At 39.8% G+C, this 20,872-nt stretch overlaps 1 protein-coding gene across 2 annotated transcripts in view; it reads left to right on the plus strand.

Annotated features, from left to right (window-relative positions):
* Positions 1–20,872, plus strand: part of CEP120 (centrosomal protein 120) — a 63,113-nt gene that overhangs the window by 17,269 nt on the left and 24,972 nt on the right. The window contains exons 7-17 of one of the 2 annotated variants that reach the window (XM_075931936.2): positions 890–1,117; positions 1,381–1,600; positions 3,447–3,560; positions 5,776–5,953; positions 9,081–9,230; positions 10,413–10,595; positions 12,040–12,136; positions 12,220–12,369; positions 14,104–14,193; positions 15,792–15,884; positions 17,893–18,054. In XM_075931936.2, the coding sequence (XP_075788051.2) occupies positions 890–1,117; positions 1,381–1,600; positions 3,447–3,560; positions 5,776–5,953; positions 9,081–9,230; positions 10,413–10,595; positions 12,040–12,136; positions 12,220–12,369; positions 14,104–14,193; positions 15,792–15,884; positions 17,893–18,054 (1,665 nt within the window). The remainder of the gene's footprint in view (positions 1–889; positions 1,118–1,380; positions 1,601–3,446; positions 3,561–5,775; positions 5,954–9,080; positions 9,231–10,412; positions 10,596–12,039; positions 12,137–12,219; positions 12,370–14,103; positions 14,194–15,791; positions 15,885–17,892; positions 18,055–20,872) is intronic. The other variant, XM_006130100.5, reaches the window with a different exon arrangement.

Below are 20,872 nucleotides of genomic sequence, written 5' to 3' on the forward strand. Positions count from 1 at the left end.
TATCAAGACAAGGAAGAATGGCTATTCTTTTCCCCTTAAACTTTTTTTGCATACAAATTAAAAAGAAACTTGTATTGAAATAATAGATATGCATATGTACACTCTTTAGACAAAACTTTATTCAGGTGTGACAAACAACAATTCTTCTTGAAATCCAACAAGAATTGAGGGCATATATTCAAGCGCAAAATAACCCTAAACAAGGAATTAAAGAGCTGTAGACTTCATCTGGTAATTCCCAAAGCCTTCATTGTTAGACCAATATTTTAAGTACAGGCAGTCCCCGGGTTACGTACAAAATAGGGACTGTAGGTTTGTTCTTAAGTTGAATTTGTATGTAAGTCAGAACTGGTACATATTGTAGGGGAAACTCTAGCCAAACATTTCTCCAGAGCTCAGTTTTATTCTCCCACACCTCACTTCCCTCAGTCCTTTATTCTCAAGCTGAGGTGTCTGCTGAGAAAAGCCGCTCCGCGTCTCCCTGGTCTGCTGGGGGGAAGCAGCTAGTGCGGGGTTGCCTCACCCCGTTTGTAAGTAGGGATCTGATGTAAGTCGGATCCATGTAACCCGGGGACTGCCTGTATATGAATGCATAGAGATACAGGAGACAGGACTCTGCATTTCCCTTTTTGTATGTCACTGTGATGTAGATAATTGTTATCTTGGCTACCTACTTCAGTGTCTGCTCTGAGAGAATCTTGACCCAGATTGATACAGAGGTTTTAGGGTCTATTTATGCCACTCCAGCCCTTTTACTCAGCATAAGGAGACTAGGCAGGGGGCTGGATCTCATCGTTCATTTCTTTTTAGAAGGCGGTTCAGTTTCAGACATTTGGCAGTGGTAGACGTAAACACTCTAATATTTGCTGAGCACTTCTTTTTCCAATAGATCCATCTTTGCTGTGGGGACCAGTCTCTTGGAAGCACTGAAATACCACTAACTGGATTGCTGAAGAAAGGAAATGTGGAGATTGACCAGCACCCTGTGGCAGTTGAAGGGGCGTTCAACCTTGTCCCACCAAATAGAGCCAAGCAAAAATTGCCACCATTGGCCATAGATATGGCTCCTACTGTTGGGGTATCAGTAACCTTACAGAAAGACAGCATAAACACCCAGGTATGCTCCACCCATTTTGATTGTGGTTCAGCTGCTGGTTTAAAAGATTTAAAACAGTTGGATTTTGTTAAACACAATTTTACACTTTAAATCGTGGACAGGAAAAGCCTGAAAGAACTAGCTACAGTATATTGTATAGCTCCATCAGTGTTTCTGTGCCATAAAAATAATCTCAAATTCTGTAAAGATAGAAAGATTTTGTAAATATAGAAAGATTTTCAATGACAATTTTTTTAATAAGAAAATTGTATTATTTTGTTCAGTCATTGATCCACTTAGATCCTCAAACTGAGCAAGAACAACAGTCTCTGAAAAGAGTTTTTTCTCCTACACGGGATAAAACAAAGAGTCCAGAGCAAAGATCTCAGAGTGCCCCTTGTGCCCCACTTCAGAATGACCATTCTCTTCCCATAAAAGATGATGCAACAGAAAGTGAAATAGAAAGTCTTCAGTATGATAGGGGCACAAAATTAAACAAAAAAGGTAAGTGATTTGTAATTTTGAATGTTAATAGGCATAAACCAACTTTTGTTAAACGTTTTCATAGCACAGACCACAGATTGCCCCTTAGACCTCATCCTCTCCCGTTTGTGATCGTATCATTGTGGCAAATAAACAACTCATGTGGAAAACATATTAGAAGAGTAGTTAATGTATTCTAGCTGTTTTTAATATTTATTAGCAGCTGAAAATAACAGAAGAGCCAGCCCCATTCAAGCAGTGTGCAAAAGACCACCAGTGGTCCATGGACAGCAATTTCATAGAATTGTAGCACTGGAAGGAATCTTGCAGGTCAAGTCCAATACCCTACACTCACTCCAAGACTAAGTACCATCTAGACCATCATGGCAAGTGTGCGTTTGTCTAACTTGTTCTTAAATCTTCAATAATGGATTTACAATCACAACCTCACTAGACTATTTTTTCCAGTGGTTGACCACCCTCATGCTTAGGAAGCTTTTTCTATTGTCCAACCTAAACCTCCCTTGCTGAGATTTAAACTTCTTGTTGCTTGTCCTATCATCAGAAGTTAAGGAGTATCATTTTTCTCCTTATTCCTTGTAACAACTTTTTAGGTACTTGAAAACTGTTATGTCCCCTCTGTCTTCACATCTTCAGACTAAGCAAACCCAGTTCCTTCAGTCTTCCCTTATAGATCATGTTTTCTAGACCTTTAGTCATTTTTAGTGCTCTACTCTAGACCTTCTCCCATTTGACCACATCTTTCCTAAAATGTGGTGCCCAGAACTTTACACAGTGCTCCAGTGGAGGCCTAAGCAGTGCAAAGTAGAGCAGAAAAATTATTTTGCTTACAACACTCTTGTTTATACATCCCAAAATGTTTCCTTTGCGTGTGTGCGTGCAAGTGTCATACTGTTGACTTAGATTGAATTTGTTGTCCACTTCGATCTCCTAGATCTGTTTCCATGGTACTCCATCCTAGACAGTCTCAACTCATTTTATATACATGCAGCTGATTTGTTCCTTCCTTAGTGGACTATTTTGCATTTTTCCTTTTTTAATGTTATCATATTTACCTCCAAGCATTTCTACAGTTTATTCAGATCATTTTGAATTCTAACCCTGTCCTCCAAAGCACTTGCAACCCCTCCAAGCTTGGCATTGTCTACAAAAGTAATGAAAAAGAGTGACATAAAAAAATGAAATGGGGGAGGAAAGAAAGAGCATAGGATATTTAAACTTCAAGGAATTGGTAAATTAGTATTTTGTAAAAATAGCTGACTATTTTAATGATTTGTAATGCATTAACTTCATGAAAAATAGGAGAGATTCAAATTAATATTGAATAATTAAATGTTCAATAGAACTTCACCAATTTTCTATTTGCTAATTAACAAATATATTTTTTCTGAAACCCCACATCACTCCTATTCCTCACCAAACATTTAATAGCAGATTTATTTTTACTAAACATTGCCCATTATGGAAGCCCCCGTCTTGGTTCCCTGAGTTGAATTTTTCCATTTGGGAGCACTGTCACCAAGAATTCTGTTTACTGTATTTGCTAAATTGACTTCTTGTTGTTCTGCTTTCTGAGACTGGTCCTAAACCACACTGTGGAGGGAAATTCAGGGTCTCAATCCTGCTTCCTTTATTCAGGTGAAAGCCCTTTCATCATTAATACTTTTCCTAGACAGGTCACCGGGATTGGGCTCTTAATCTGAAACATAACAGGGAGAAAAATCATTAGCACAGGAGACAAATGTATACTTATGATGAAAACTGAAGGGATGTAACTTTTTTTTAAATATAGACACTTCTGTTGTAGAAATGGTTATTCCTAAATTATTTCACAATTATCTTTCAGAGCTGATGGTTGAATCTTGCAAAGAAGTTAACAAACAAGAGCCTGAAGAGCTAGCAGTTTTCAAATCACAAAACAAAGCAAAGTCACCTTTACACTCAGAGCTGCAAAATTTATGTAATGCTCACTAATGTTCAGTCAGAAAAACCTAATCAGTGCAACACTGTTTAAAAACAGAAAATAGAAGTACAGTAAACTTCCGATAATCTGGTACCTTTGGGACCCACGGGGTGCCGGATTATCGGATATGCCGGAGTATCAGAAGGTACTCCGGAAGGGGGGCTGTGAGAGGTCTGGGGGGCAAAGGGAGTCAGTGGGGAACGATGCAGCGTGGGCCAAATCCTCCGCCATTTTGCAGGGTGGTGGGGGAAGCCCCACGCAGCCGCCAGCTACAGGCCAGCTGGGGCTGCAAGCGGCAGTGGTGATTTAGGGAAGCCGCGGGCAGAGCAGCTGGGGTGCTGCCGGGTTGGTCCCGCGGTGCTGCGGGACCAACCCGGCAGCACCCCTGCTGCTCTGCTCCACAGCTTCCCCAAGTCCGCCACTGGTCAGTTTCAGCAGCGGACTTGAGGAAGAAGCGCAGCGGACTTGAGGAAGAAGCGCGGAGCAGCTCCTATTGTCCGGCTGGCCGGAGCACTTCCAGGTTCCAGTTGATGCTGGACTATGTGGAGTGCCGGACCACTGGATGGTGGACAATTGGAGTTTTACTGTATTTGTTTCCATATACCCTGAGAATTCGTCAACCTTATTGTCTTGGTTCATTTTTAAAAATTGTAAATTATATACAATATTGTAGTTAGAACAGATCTGTAATGCTGTGATGATCTCTGGTTCCTATCCAATCACTTTGGCTACACAATGTAATTTAATGAATCTTTTTGCAGTTTGAGAGCAGTTAAAAATCTATTTTCAGTGGCTCACTCTATGTATAGAGTAGCATACGTTGAAAGATCTGCTTCTTTTTTAAATTACTACCATTAATACTATGAAATACAAGCTAGCAGAAGATGGATGAAATTTTATTTATTGTATCTCTTTATTAGTATGAGACTTACTTTAAAAAATATAACAGAAAATTGCACCAGGTTCGAAAGACCAAAGCAGAAGAACCAGTATTTAAATTAATTTTAAATTAATTTAAATTATAAATGATAACTCTGTCCCTCTCTTAGATCATAAAATAGGGTGAGTGCAGAAACAGTTCTTTTGAGATTTGAAGATGCTATGTCTTGGTAACCTCATTCATTAAACACACAAGTTAACCAGCTGTCAGCTCCCTGGAGGAGCATTTGAGAAGGTAGGGTCTAGTTGGTAGGGCATTGGTCTGAACATAGAGGTCTGGCTGGCAAGCTGGTAGATCTTTGGCAAGGCACAGTTTTTAGGTATCTCAGTTTTCCCATCTGTAAAATGGGAATAAAACTCTTTTTTTTGTTTTTGTTTAAGTTCTCTAATGTATGAAGATGAAAAGTTTTTATATAAAAGAGAGGTATTATTGTTTAATCTAAGCACTTTCATTCCACACCCAGGACAAGCCTGGGGGTTTGCTTCTCTCCAAGCAAAGGATCTATCCATACAGTTTAACTAATACGTCATTCCTTTTAGAAAAACTTTCAGAATCTTCATCCAACTATTTTACTTAGTAATTTGCATGTGGCTACTTGATGGCACATACTTACTAAACTCTTAATGAGTGTCTTTAAGTTTTGATGCTCCCCAAAATCTCAGCATCAAGTTCTAAAATTAGTGCCAAAAGGCTCTCTGTTTACGTATTTTGTCAAATTCAATATCCTTACTAGGAATATACTTATTGGGTGATGTTTACCAGATAATGGTTAGTTGGTTCCCTGGGAGCAGCACCTCGCCCCGCACCAGAACAGGGACTACTCCAGATGGGCTGGAGCTGTTCAGCACCCCGGATCCTGCTTAGTCGGATAACGAGTTAAATATTTGATTAACCTAATATTTAACCAGTTGATTGTTTAATCAGGATTTTACATCCCTAATTCTTAGTGCTATATAAGTTATGAATGCCCATTTTAAAGTGGATAGTCAAGTAGCTTCTCCTTCAATATATCTTCTCATATGCACCATAAATATATAATCCATACAGGATTTTATCTTTCCAAATGGCTTCCCCCACTTTAGTAGTAACTTAAAAATTGGAATGCCATTTCTTACATTAGAAAAGTAACTTATATTGTAAAAATGTTTCAGAGTGGCTGTCTATTTCCATTTATAGTGCCAGGCATGTTTTTGTATTATATATAAATGATATTATTTTGGACAAAATAGAGGATAAAACGATATACAGAACACTCTGTATTTATACTTTCAGCTTTGAATGTTGAAGCATCTGTTTCCCAGTCCCAACCTGGAGCTACACACTCTGCTTCTGAGTCTACATCGGGGCAAAAAATTGCAGTGCCAGCAACATCACATCACTTTTGCTTTTCAATAGATTTAAGAAGTATTCACAATCTGGAGGTTGCATTTCCTGTCAACTGCATTTTAAGGTATGGTATATTTTTACTGATGGCCTTATTGTAAGGAAGGGTAATGGATTTTGTGGTTTTGTTCCCTTCCCCCATTCTATTTTTTAAAAGGAAAACTACACACCATTTGGAATATTGGTAGTACAGGCAATTTGATACCTTCTCAAGTAGCCAAGTAGCTGCCTTTAAACACTTTGAAATGTTGGACTTGCTCATTGCAAATGAAAGTTGGGATAAAACCTAGCATTACTGATACTGGATTTTCCTATGTGTCTGTCACCTAAAATGTTTAGACTGTTTGATTCAGATTATCATTCAGCCCTAGGAGGGAAAAAAGAGAGATTGTTTCTTAGGTACAAGTAATCTTAAGGCTTGAGTGGGGTCTTCTGCATTGTAAGGGAACACATCTTTCCACCTAATTTCTATATGGAAGAACAAATAGAGAAAACGCACTCCAGTATAACAGAGCTCACAGTCAGTGTCATCATGCGTCATATGTAAGAATTTTTAGTGAAGACAAAACATTTTTCCTGTTTAGTATATTCCAGAATAATTGTGCTGATGACAGAGAATTTTTCTTGAAAGACCTAAAAAGCAAACAAATATTCTAATAAGTTGATATGTCTCATTGGTTACAATTTCAGTACATATTCTGGAAAGTTCTCTCTCTCTCTCTCTCTCTCTCTATATATATATATATAAAAGAAGTTTTTTCTGCTGGGCTACAGAATGATGTCATCATGCTCTCTGGCTGCAAAAGTTGTCAGAAAGAAGGGGGGGAGGGGGGAGAATAGCGAGCAGTGGGCACAGCCCCCTAGATTAATTGAAGATCAAAATTAACTTTTAAACAATATAGATATGCAACTAGACAAAGTTGGACTTCTAGTAGCAGCAGGAGTTTAAGTTGCTTTTTTTCAAATACAGATCTGGAATAGAATAGAAATATAACTTATTTGGTTTTGTGTGTGTTTAAACCCTGAAAACAATATGTCCTTAAATGTAATTGTAGCTAACATCCAATTTTAGATTGCCAATAGCAACAAGTTTAGTCTGATTAGAAAATTCCTTTCCTTTCCTTCACAACCTTGGATAACTATTCTCAGAAAGTAGATATTAACCATTCACAGTCATGCTGGAAGGGCATAACAAGTGGGGTTTCTCGGGTCTGTTTTGGGACCAGTTCTGTTCAATATCTTCATCCGTGATTTAGCTGATGGCATATGGAGTACACTTATTAAGTGTGCAGATGATACCGAACTGGGAGGAGATACAAGTGGTTTGGAGGACGCAGTCAAAATTCAAAATGATCTGGACAAACTAGAGAAATGGTCTGAGGTAAATAGGATGAAGTTTAATAGGGAGAAATGCAAAGTATTCCACTTAAGAAGGAAAAGTGAGTTTCACCCATACAGAATGGGAAATTACTGTCTAGGAAGGAGCACTGCTGAAAGGGATTTAGGCGTCATAGTGGACCACAAGTTAAACATGAGACAACAGTTTGACATTGTTGCAAAAAAGCAAACATGATTCCGGGATGCATTAAGAGGAGTGTTGTGAGCAAGACACGAGAAGTCATTCTTCTGCTATACTTTGCACTGATTAGGCCCCGGTTGGAGTATTGTGTCCAGTTCTGGGCACCACATTTCAAGAAAGATATGGAAAAATTGAAGAATGTCCAGAGAAGAGCCACAAAAATGATGAAAGGTCTAGAAAACATGATCTGTGAAGGAAGAGTGAAAGAATTGGGCTTGTTTAGTTTAGAAAAAAGAAGACTGTGGGGACATGATAGCAGTTTTCAAGTATCTAAAAGGGTGTTACAGGGACGAGGGAGAAAAAATTGTGCTCTTGGCCTCTGAAGCTAGGACAAAGAACAATGGGCTTATATTGCAGCAAGGAGGCTTAGGTTGGACATTAGAAAAATCTTCCTAACTGTCAGGGTGGTTAAACACTGGAATAAATTGCTAAGGGGCTTTGTGGAATCTCCATCACTGGAGATAATTAAGAGCAGGTTGGGTAGAATCTGTCAGGGTATGTCTACACTTGCACCCTAGTTCGAACTAGGGATGCAAATGTAGGCATTTGAAATAGTTAATGAAGCGGGGATTTAAATATCCCGCACTTCATTAGCATGATCTCACCGACGTGTTACTCCGATCAACAGCTGTTTCGAAAGTGAAAGTGTGCGCCGGGACGCATTAGTTCGAACCAAACCCCTTGGTTCAAACTAACATTACTCGTCATTTTTTGTAACCAAGGGGTTTGGTTCGAACTAACGTGACCTGGCACACACTTTACTTCAAAACAGCTGTTGATCGGAGTAACGCGCTGGCGAGATCATGCTAATGAAGTGTGGGATATTTAAATCCCCGCTTCATTGACTATTTCAGATGCCTACATTTGCATCCCTAGTTCGAACTAGAGTGCAAGTGTAGACATTCCCTCAGGGATGATCTAGGCCAGTATTTCTGAACTTTATAAAAAAAAAAGTACCCCCTTTAATTTTTTTTAAAAAAGGTACCCCTAGTACCTACAGTTTTTTCAGGGGCACAAATTTTTTTCTGCCATTGAAACACATTTGTTTAAACAACTTAATCATAGCCGGGCAAGTGATGACATGTTTGGGTGTAAAAAGTACAAAAATAATAAAGTGCTGTAAAATTTAAAACAAATTCAGTTTTCTCCAAATTTACTCATACAGCTGGTTGAGAAACACTGATATAGATAGTGCTTGGTCCTGCTGTGAGGGTAGGTGACTGGACTCAATGACATCTTGAGGTCCCTTCCAGTTTTAGGATTCTATTATTCTAACCCTTAGAGAAACTAGATATATGCTTTAGAAGACTAAAAATATTAAATATAACTTTCATAGTCCTGAAGATTAGCAATAGCTATTAAGGGTGTTTGTGTTCGAACGGCAGTGAACTTTAGCTCTGATCCTGCAATCTTAAAGTAAATGGGAGCCATTGAACATCAAGAGCCAAATTTCTGGTTTTGGATATGCTTGTACAACTGACATTGCCCTTAGATATTCCCAAAGTAGAATTGGTTCTAAGCTACTAGTATCATCAACTGAAAATGATTTCCCTTGGCTTTCTTGCCTACCAGAATATTACTTGAGTTAAATTTGCATTTTTACTTTTCTCATTAGGTACTCGTATCCATTTTTTGGGAGTGCAGCACCCATTATGACAAATCCTCCTGTAGAAGTGAGAAAAAACATGGAAGTTTTTCTACCCCAGTCCTATTGTGCATTTGATTTTGCAACTATGCCTCATCAACTTCAAGACACCTTGTTCAGGTAACACTTGTATTTTTATCCTATTACATGGACCATTATTTAACCATGAGTAGTCCTATGGTTCATTGTTTTTAAAAATACAGACCAACATGGCTACTGCTTTGAGACTTGTCACCATTATTGAACTGTTTTTAATATAAAACATACTTCTAAATCTAAGCTTTTGGGTGGGGATGGGGGGTTGGAATAATTTTAAGTTAGTAACCAAGAAGATGTTGTTTATTTTTTTTTGCACTTTGAGGCTTTATAGTCTAACACAGTGTTTCTCAAACTGTGCTCTGCGGAACCCCAGGACTCCGCGAGACATTTCCAGAGGCTCCGCAAGGTTGACAAACTGGAAACATCGATAGGTACAACACATACAATCAGTGGACCGCTGGGGCTCTGCATAAATTTTTACACATGTAAAGGGCTCCGGAGCCCAAAAAGTTTGAGAACCGCTGGTCTAACATATAAAGGTCAGATATGTGCAAACCTTACTCATAGTTGTGAACATTTACTTACACAGGAAATGTTTTGATATCAATTGGAGCATCTCTTTGGGTTAATTCTTACTAAAGTAAAGGGCTACATAATGTGGTCTGAAGAAATCAATTTTGCTTTCACAGAATCAGAGCAAGATTTCACCTACTCTGACTGGATTTGAAGGATGGTTATCAAACTGACCAAAACCTGTGAAACACAGTTGCTGTATAGGTTACAATGAATGTCTCCCATAAACATAGCTTCCTTTTGTAGGCAAGTGAATAGGGTAGAGAATAGCTTTCATGCATACTCCCACCATAAAGCCTAAAACAAAGTGGTAATTTGAAAAGGAAGGTAGAAGAGAGGTTTTGTAGATGCAGTAACTAAATCGTAGATTGATATTTTCGGTAATGGAGAAAACTTACGAGATCATCCAGTTCATCATCATGTAGGTGTAGGTTTGTTCTCTGTACAAAAACTGGAAAAGGGTTGTCATCTAGCCAAAGTGATTGAATGAAGAAGGAGACACAGAGTTTTAAGTCAGTCTTTTGTGGGGAAAATGAGAGGTATAAAGGGTATATTTTTTGCTATGGTAAGAATGAGTTCCTACTGCTAGATTGCGTTTGGGAAATTATTTTTGTAAGAAGCTCCCTTCTTAAGTGAGAATATGTTTTCTTTTGTCTGGCTACTGATGCCAAAAATGTTTCTGTATTCTAGATTACCACTACTGGTTGAATTGTGGCACAAAGATAAAATGACTAAAGATATACTTCTGGGAATTGCAAGGCTGCAGCTTTCAAATGTTTTGGGCTTGGAAAAAACCCGATTCTTGGGAACTAATGGAGAACAATGTTGGCGTCAGACCTATAGTGAAACAGTTGGTGTTATGGCAGCACAAGGGTAAAACCTTTTAAAAACATTATTTGCATTATATCATGTCTTATCTTTTTAATTTTATTTGTTTAATGTTTTTTCCTGATAAAATAACCCTTCTTCCCTCTAGTTACTCTTTATTATACTTTGAAAACCTTTTAGTCTTAATTTTCATTTGAAGTATTAGATCAGATTAAAAAGGACAAAACTTGTCATTCATAGAATTTTATGAATAGCTGTAATACATACTTGATTCAGAGGGGGTAGCCATGTAAATCTGTTCGAGCAAAAATAAAGAGGAGTCTTTAAGAGTAACACATTTATTTGAGCATAAGCATTGGTCGTCTGGAACCGACTTTGAGCTGCATGAAGTGGGAACATCAGTATAAACATATAAAAGATGGGTGTGTTACATTACTAAGCAAAGGACCAGTGATCATGCGGTCAATTCAGTCAGGGTGCATAGGAATCATTCCCAACAGTTAATGAGAAGGAGTCAATATCAAAAGAGGGAAAATTACATTTAATAGTGAACTAGCCACTCAGTCTCCATTCTGATAGTGTCAAGTTTGTGTATGAAGATTATTTCTGCAGTTTGACAGTGCAATCTGGTTTTGAAGGTTTTCAGGAGAAAAAAAAAATAGCTATTTCAAGTCTTACTGAATATCAAGGCAGTTAAAGTGCTTTCCTGGTTTTTGAATGTTACAATTTGTGATGTCTGAATTGTGTCTGTTTAGTCTTTTGCATAGAGTTGTCTGGTTTGGCCAATGTACATGGCAGAGCAGCATTGTTGGCACATGATATAACACATAGTAGATGTGCAGGTAAATGAGCCTTTTATGGTGTTGCTGATGTGATAAGGTCCTGTGATGCTGTCATCTGAGTAAATCTGCAAACAGAGCTGTCAATGGAGTTCACTGCAGGGTTTGGGTGCTGGGTTAGTGTTTCTGTGGTGTGGGGTTTAGTTGCTGGTGAGTATTTGGTGGTATTGCACAAAACTTAATCACTAGTAGATAGCAGTTTACCTTAACATCTCATCTTTTTATGTAAACTACTTACATTTATATATTTTTTCAAGGTTATGTTAGAATGTTCTGAGAAATTAATATAATATGCTTACATACTCCACACTCCAATTTATTTAACGTCTTTCTTAGGAAAAGAGAATATAACATAGGCATAGTTTGACTTTTATATTTGGGAGGTCCATTCCAGGCAGGCCAGTGGAGCCACTTGTGGGAGGAGAGTGGGTATTGTGCAAGTATTACTATAGTTCTGTAAATTAATAGTGTTTTAGCACTCACATATGCAGCATTGTATGCTTTGTAAGAGATTTGATCAGACTACACTGTAAGCTTGTTAAATCTTATTTCCTTGCTGTTTTACATTACCTTGCCAGAAATGAACGACACTGAGTTGTGGCAGCTTCCAACAAAAATGAATAATCATTCTTGTGTAATGCAATTTGCAGGGCAAACAGTCGGATAGCAGAACTTTCTTACAGTGTGACTCTAGAAGATTATGGGCTTGTGAAAATGCATGAAGTTTTGGTGTCAGATTCTTCTCAGGTAAGTTGTACATAAGCATAATCCTTTTTCTTTCAAGTTTTAAAGTTACTTTTTCATTCAAATTACATTATTTTTATAATTAGTGTTTAGGTGCTGGGCAGCAGCAGGCACCTCCACCACAGCCTCATCATGTCCCAGAAACTGAACCAGAGCCACGAGAAACTCTTGAATACAAAGCAGCACTTGAGTTAGAAATGTGGAAGGAAATGCAAGAGGACATATTTGAAAACCAGGTCATTACCTATAACTAGTTCGAGTTAACGTTTGACTACTACGTGTAGCCACGGGCAGTTAGTTCGGACTAGGGGGATTTAAAAATGACACCCAGATGGGAAGTTGCAAATAAAGCCCAGGATATTTAAATCCCGGGCTTCATTTGCAACATCAAATGCCTACGTTAGCCTCCGTAGTTCGAACTAGGGGGCTAGTGTAGACATGCCCTTAGGTATTATCTAACTTGCTGTCACTATTCAACTTGCATATTGTTTTCATTCTCTAAATCAGTGTTTCCCAAACTATGGGCCATGGCCTGATACCAGGCCATGAGGAAAAAAATACCAGGCCTCAGCGTGGTTGCCGGGAGGGGAGCAGAGCAGAGTGGGGTGGGGTGGGCTGGGGGGGACTGGCTGCTGGGAAGCAAGTTTGGGGGTAGTAGGGCTGTCACGCGGAGATGGCAAGGGAGAGGGAGTGGGGGCGGGCAGCCGGTGGAAGCAGGTTTGGGGGTAGCGGTGCTGTCCCGCGAAGTTTGAGGTGGGCGGGCGGCGGAAGCAGGGTTGGGAGCAGCGGGGCTGTCCAACGGAGATCGGGGAGGGCAGGCGGCGGAACCAGAGCTGGACAGAGTGGTGGGGGGAGGCTGGGGGAGATCAGGAGGATGGGAGAACCAGCTGCAGAAGCAGGGTTGGATGAGGTCAGCGGGGCTAACCGGGGGAGATTGGTGGGGAGCGGAGGGGAACCGGAAGCAGGGCTGGACGAGGGCAGCAGGACTGGACTGAGGAGATCGGGAGCTGAAGGGGGAAGTGAGACTGGCCCGGGCACATGAGTGAGTCCGGCTCCAGGGATTCCATGTCTCCCCTCCCCTGCCCCCTCCACCCCTCCACATACCCTCCCTCGAGTAGTTGCGAACTGTCTGGCTGGTAGACACTCACACAGCATGAGCACATCTGCCAGACAGGCAGTTCGCAGCTAAGTACCAGCTTTCTATCCATCTTACAGTCCATTTATCCAATCCATAGTCCCTTAACTTGCTGGCAAGAATATTGTGGGTGACTGTATCAAAAGCTTTGCTAACACTGGCATTGGGGGCTTTGAGAGGACCAGAAACAACTTATTTGAATATTCATCATTTGCTTAATGAATATGCAAATGAATGTTACTGGTCCTCCAAAAACTTCAGTTCATGAAGTCATGTTTATATATCGTAGGCATTGTTTCAAAAATAGTGGTAATCATTCTTATAAATGATCACATATTGCTTTTAGAAGAGGTTTTTTTTATAGTTAAGGGACCCTGAGTTGAAGTAGGAAATTTTTTTATCGTAATTATAAAAATAATTATTGCATAATTATGTATGTTGTAACAGCATTTTGCAGTACAATACAAGGTGTTTCATACTGTATGTGTTTCACACACCATTAAATCAGATGCAGAGTGGTCCAGTGTATTCACTAGTTTTAACAAGTATTGTTCATAGCATCCTTCTACTAAAAGCCCTTCTTGTTCAATATTTTGCTCTCTCTGAAGGTCAGATTTCACTATGAGATACAGAATATTTGAACTGAAGTCTGCTATATGGATCTGAAATCTGAATTTCATCCCCTACTTTGGTAGTTGACATCACTCTTCAGCAAGGCTCTCCTAAATACTTAATTCATAGATGGGGTAGCTGTGCATTTTTATTTTTTATGTAGCCTTTATGTTATTGACTTCCAAAGATGAAGTGTGTTTTTGTTTTATTTTGCTTTTGTTAGCTAAAAAAGAAGGAATTGGCTCACATGCAGGCACTTGCAGAGGAGTGGAAAAAAAGGGATAAAGAAAGAGAAGCATTAGTAAAGAAAAAGGTAAGGAGAGCAACCTATGCATATTCTTTTGCAGTATAATGACTTGTATCAGCATGTATGCTCTTGGTTTGAGACTTCAGTGGGTGTGATGGGTCGGGGCCCTCAGGACTGTCACCTGATGTGCTGAGACTCCACTGAGCAGGCACGTGCTTGTTTTATGCTGAATGGAATGCCATACAGAGTAAGCTCATGTAAATTTTCCCTTTTTATCAATGTAAAGAGGGATCTGTACAGACTCCTCTCCCCTCCCCAGGTAAAAGTTATTTAAACTGGGTTTATTAATAATCAGAAGTGATGTATTTAATATAAAAGGTAGGATTTAAGTGAGCATAAGAGATCGCACACAGAAGAAAGATTAATAAGCAAAATAGAACACACAAATTTAAGGGTGCATTTTAATACACTAAGGGTGCGTCTATGCACCCGAAGCTTCAAAATTCAGCACTGTTTACACAGAACTTATTTCAAAATAAATCACTATTCCAAAACGTCCCTTACTCCTTATGGAATGAGGTTTACAGCGATGTTGGAATAGTGAGCCTGTTATGTTTTGAAATAACAGGCACGCTCAGAAGACATGGAATAGCTATTTTGGGATACTTCAGGTATCCTGAAATAGCGCTGCAGTGTAGATGTAGCCTAAGGGAATTGGTTACACATAAATTTTCATAATAAATATGGGTCTTATAATCTCTGCACCGGCTGTCCTTCCAGTCTGATTCAAGTGTTTCCGCCCTGTTCAGCACTCATTATGGGTGGAGTCCCAGGAGAGAACTGTTAACCTGGATTACCTCACTCTTCACTCTTAAAGGATTCCCTTTTTAGGCAAATCCTTTTTATCTCCTGAACCTGACCCTCCCCTTGTAGAAAAGTACAGAATCTAAGAGATATTCAAGCATTAGGTGACAGAGCCAGCAACCACTTGTTACAGGCTGGTTCTCACACTTACAAGAAAACTACATTGTCATGTTAATGGGGCATTTGTTCTGTGTCTGGTTTCTTTATTGTTGTATCTGATAAGCTGCTAACAGGTTTCACTTAATATGAATACATTGTTAGTAAATCTACAGTCAATATTCCTAACTTGAGATGCAGGAATGATATATGCACACAAACAGGATAAAAACATTCAGTAAATCATAACCTTTTCAATGATATCTCATAAAGTATTTTTCATAAAGCGCATTCCATTTACATCATATTCATAAGCATATTCCCCATAAAGTATGGAATGCCCTGTAATAGTGGGTTATCCATACTTCATATCATTAAAGAGCACACAAAAATCCTTTGTTCGAAGTAAATCTAGCACAAAGTCCACTGTGCTACCAATCACAGTACTGAGGTAGTGTATTAGAGAAAAATGATCTATGGCATCCTGAGTAATTTCTGTATTAGGTAGCCTTAATATTTGGCAATTTGACTTGCCTTGTGTATAGAAGTTGATCTATAATTTTGGATCCTAATACATGCATGTTTTAAGTTTCATTACTGTTTGGTTTATAAAAATATTGGAGTTTATATGTGAAGCTCCTGACTTATTGCAAATTGAGGTTTAATTACAAGAAAAAAATCAAGAAATCAGTGCTTGTTTTTAGGTGGCGGAATATACAAATTTGGAAGAACAACTTCAGAAAACCTTGGCCGATTTAGAGAAGCGTGAACGACAGCTTGTCAGTGCAGAATCGGAGGTAAAAATTACTTACAGTATGTTTAAAGAGAATGTTAAAATCTCCCATGCATGTAAACATTATCTTGAGCTTTCCTCTGGGGACAATTTTATTTCTGGTAGCGGGGTGACAAACACTCTATCTTCTCACCTACTTGATTCGTTCATTTGTGATTATGGAAAATCTAAATTGTGACCTCCAAAATAATAGTATATGTGCAGAGAAGACATCTGGCTAGATGAGCAGTTGACATTGAAAATGGTCTTGGGGAAAGATTGAGGTCATAGTTAATGTTTTCCATTATGTTACAAGTCACATGAATTTGTTAAGCGTGTTACGTACAGCTATGTCTGTTAGAAATGGACATTACATTTCTGTGGTTGGCCACACTGTCTCATTGATGGCGTATTTTGATGCATGGGTGATAAAACACAGGAAAAGTTTTCTCATTAACTGGCAGTTTTCTTGGGTTTTTTGTTTTGTTTTGAGAGTGCAGGAGTTAGACTGCGGATTCACATAAAGGGTGTCTCTACACTGCAGTGTTATTTCAGAATAACGACAATGCAAGCATCTACACAGCAATTCCGTTATTTTGTTATAATATCAAAATAACAGGCAGCTTATTCCAACTTCTGTAAACCTCATTCCACGAGGAATAACTTGTCTTCCGAATTAGCTATTTCGAAATAGCTGCAGTGTGGATGCTCCACTGCTGCTACTTCAAAATAGCTCCTCACTAGGGCCATTCTAAGTAATTTCTCCCCAGGTCTTCCTGGGGCTCTTAAACTGAGAGAATGCATAGGGGCGCCTACCTCAGACTAATTTTGAGGCTTCCTTGTAGTGTGAATGCGCTATTTTGGAATATATCTTACACAGATGTACCCAAACTGATTTTAACAATGTCTCTGCTGAAGTTTCTTGGGTGCCTTTTTTTTCCTTCGAAAGGACCCAAATATTTGGGAAGGAGGGTGTGTGTGGAATATGGAGATGGGGGTATACTTAACAGAGGGCAAAAGTAGACAGATATTAAGTGCCTCTTGTGCGGTGTCTGTACTAGTGGTCTAAAGTGAGGACAAGTTTTCCAAGACCTCACATCCACAAATAGTTCCTCTTGTCAGCCTCCCCTCATAAGGATGGCGTTTTAGCACTCATCAGCTTTACACAGTAATGGCAGCATCCTGTCCTTGTAAAAGTGGTTCTGAATTGGGGATGAGGGCATCAATCTTCCCTCACAGACATTCTCCCCCGCCCCCTCCCCCGCCCCAACTCCTTCTTTAGAGACGCCAGTTTCCTCTTCAGAGATCGTTTTATTCTCTGAGCAGCCTCGTCAGGACCACCAGATGTTTACCTGCTGGCAAATGAGCAGAAAGTTGCTGGGTCAAGAAGTTGCTTGGAAAGGAGACCTACTCTCTTAACAGCTTCAGAAAGAGACTCCTCCACTTTTCCTCCCTCTTCCTATCTAACACTTAAGAATGCTAAGAAGGGCCTGGATAGGCTGTAACTGTCCATATTTTGGCAACTAGATAAAATGTGTCTGCTGTATATCTCCTAGCTTGACATCCCCAAGAACAAGGGAGAAAGAGGGGCATCAGCACCTAATAGTGCTGCTGGGTCCCCGAGGATCTTCCACAGGAAGCGAGAAAGAGGCCTAATTGTAGAACTGAGGTGGAGAGGATTTCTTCTTTTGCCTTTTCTGTTTTCTCTTTAAGCAGTGTGGATGGATATACTGGTTTATCACCCTCAGCATGTTAAGATGTTGGTATCTTTGGCCCATAACAGGCAGGTGAACTAGAGAAATTAGATGTGAGATTATTTTGAGTCTGGTAAGGATTAGTGGATGATTCTAGTCCATATTGGAGATACAGAAATCAAGGAAGTAAAAGTAGTACTTCATAGATATGAGCCTTAAAGAGTGAATACAAATGTACTGAACGTTTATTAAAAAGAATGCTAAAGATTTTAATCAAGACTTTCAACCGAAGATCCTAATCCTGTTTATTATTGTATTCAAAAATGTTTTAATTATAAGCTCCAAAGAGTAAAACGAGAGTTGCAAGCACAGCATGAACGAAACTTTCAAGAACTGCAGGATTCTGTGCGGCGAATTAAAGAAGAATGTGCACATCAAGTTGAGTTGGAGAGGTCAAAAATTAAACAGCTGGAAGAGGACAAAGTCCGTCTGCAACAGCATGTAAGTAAAGAAATTACCTGCCTTCCTTCTTGAGTGGAAATAAATATATTAATAATGTTAAAAAGTTGTATATTTGAACACAAGCACGTTCTGGCAAGGTGGAAATAAACACTTGGGTCCCAATCGTTCAGTGAGCTTGAAGCAAGCATGGGGTCCACTTATAAACAGAGCAAGACCTTTGTTTTACTATTTAGATGTGATAGCCTCAAAGAGCACATAATGCTGAAAACCAAATTGAAATTACAGTGGTGTATTGCAGAGGTGGGCAAAAGGGCCTCAACGGGCTGGATGCGGCCCACCAAATGGGTGGATCTAGCCCACGGAGGTCCTGCTGCTCCCCCGCCCCCAGGCCAATTAGGACCTGGAGTGGGGGAGCATCCGAAACCTCCTTCTCTCTGCCCCTAGCCTTCAAGCAGCATGCAGTGGGAGCAGAGCGGAGAAGGCTTTGTGCGTCTTACTTGGCCTGGGGAGGGGAGCATGCGAAGCCTCCTTCTGCTCTCAGGGCAGGGTGGAGAGCGGAGGAGGCTTCATGTGCTTGCCCACCTCCAGGCCAATCGGAGCCTGGGGCAGGGGAGCTGCGTGAAGCTTCTTATGCCCTACCTCAGCCCTGCGAGGAGCCCGCGGCTTGTGCTTCTCCCAGGGCAGCAGGAGGCTTCCTGTGCTCCCCCTCCCTCAGGCTCTGGAGCATGCCAAGCCTCTACTAGGGCATGGGTGCCTAGTGGAAAGGGGGGGCAAGGGGGCTCCCCCACCTCCAGACCATGATTGGTCTGGGGGTGGGTAGCCTCGCCCCTTCCCATTAGGCCCCGCCCCTTCCAGGTTGGCCCAGGGCTCACTTCACCCCTGGGAAAAAATTATTGCTCCCCCCCCCCCCCCCTCGTGTAGTGTATTTAGGAGTGATGCTACTGAAGTGTAGTTGTATATTTCCAAAATGTTGCTGAAACAATTGGAATTTTTTACTGTCATCTCTAACTACCTTGACTGTTCATTTCATTTTACAGCTGAATCATAAAGCAATGCTCAAATAGTTAAATATTTTAAAATGGTAAAAATAATTTTGAGAATACATTATTTTGTGGCTTTCATTTTTAATCCTATTTCAACTTTCACAATAGTGGAAGATGCAGATAACTGACTTCTGTCTCCATAAAACATTTTTTTTTTCATTCAGCACTGTTATCTCTCTGTCATGTGAATAGGGAGCAACAATTTTTGTCGAATGCTACAAAGGATGTTGTAGAGAAGGATGTTGCTACAAAGGTCCATCAATGGCTATTAGCCAGGAAGGGTAGAACTAGTATCCTTAGCCTCTGTCTGGAAATGAGTGACAGGAGAGGGATTATGGGAGGATTACCTGTTGTGTTCACTGCCTCTGGGGCATCTAGTATTGGCTACTATCAGCAGACAGGATACTAGGCTGACCCAGTATGGCCGTTCTTATGTTGGTACCAGAAAATATAACCTGTTGTTTTCTTTTTTAATTTTAATAGTCTTATACCTAACAATTCATGTTCAGCCATTTTACAGCAGTCTCTCAATTATTGTCTCTGGAAATACACTATAGAATAGTGCTTAAATATTTTTCAGTGTGTTTATCTCATTTGAATAGAATTTTTTCTTTTTTAATGTGTTTTTCATTTCTTAACATTAGCATATAAAACGTATAAATCAGTGGTCACCAACCAGTCGATCGGGATCTACCGGTAGATCTTGGAGCCTCTGGCAGGTGATCCTGACTGGTTTGGCTGGGAGGCTGTCAAGTTCTGGTGCTTCAGCTGTCCCTCCCCCTACTGCCCTGCTGCTCCTGGCCAGAGCCTCAGAGCTGCTCCTACTTGTTGGGCAGGGTTGGGGGGAGAGGCAGGGGAGTGCTGATGTCACTCTGGGAAGATGGGATGCAGGGGAGGAGGACAGAGTGAGGAGGGCGAGGCCTCAGTGAAGGGGAGGGGCAGGACCTTGAAGAAGAGGTGGGGCAGGGTATTTGGGTTTGAGGTACATCCTGGATTGACAAATTCAAAAAATGATCTTGTGCTTAAAAAGGTTGGGGACCCCTGGAGTAAATTGAATGGTAATCCCACAGTAGCACTGACTAATGAAGAGAACCACCTGTATCTTGCTAGAAGAATTTTTTATATTAGAAACACCTGGATTTTTTTTCAGTTTTGTAGTGAAAAGTATGTCTTGCATTTTCATTTAGCGTTAGCTTGGTTTTAAGATATTTTTAATGTGAAATTTAATATGAAAAGTACTACCTAGTGTACCAAAGTTGAAGGTACATTTTTCCATTGTGGCATTGAAGAGAAATTGAAAATAGCCCAACTGTTGAGTCAGTATTTTATTATTATTATTATTATTATTATTATTACAAGTATGACCTCTATTTAATCCTCCATGTTTAATCATTTAAAAATAGAGCCCAACTTCAAAACTCATTCTCTTGCATTCAGCCATCATTTTAAATTGTGGATATATCACCCAAGCATACATTTCAGTTTTCACAGTAATCATATTAACTATTTTTAATTGTTAGACTATTTTATAATATTTAGAGCATGAAATACTTTTTTATAGGTATGTAACCTGGTCATGTCACACCTCTGACCATATCCTAAGATAATATATTGGTTCATCACCAGAGGCCCAGTCAAGTCATAGCTTGGGATGCTCAGGGACAGATTCAAATGATTTAAAAGGCTGCCGCAGCAAGATTTCAATAGCAAATGACTTACTCAAAGTACAACTCATACTCAATCTGGTCTTTAGTGTACAAAGCTAAGCTCAGATGATCATTAAATATATCCCTAAAATTCATTAATATTAGGGA

Source organism: Pelodiscus sinensis, chromosome 6, assembly GCF_052426305.1.
Source record: "Pelodiscus sinensis isolate ZL-2025 chromosome 6, ASM5242630v1, whole genome shotgun sequence".
Lineage (NCBI taxonomy): Eukaryota > Metazoa > Chordata > Testudines > Trionychidae > Pelodiscus > Pelodiscus sinensis.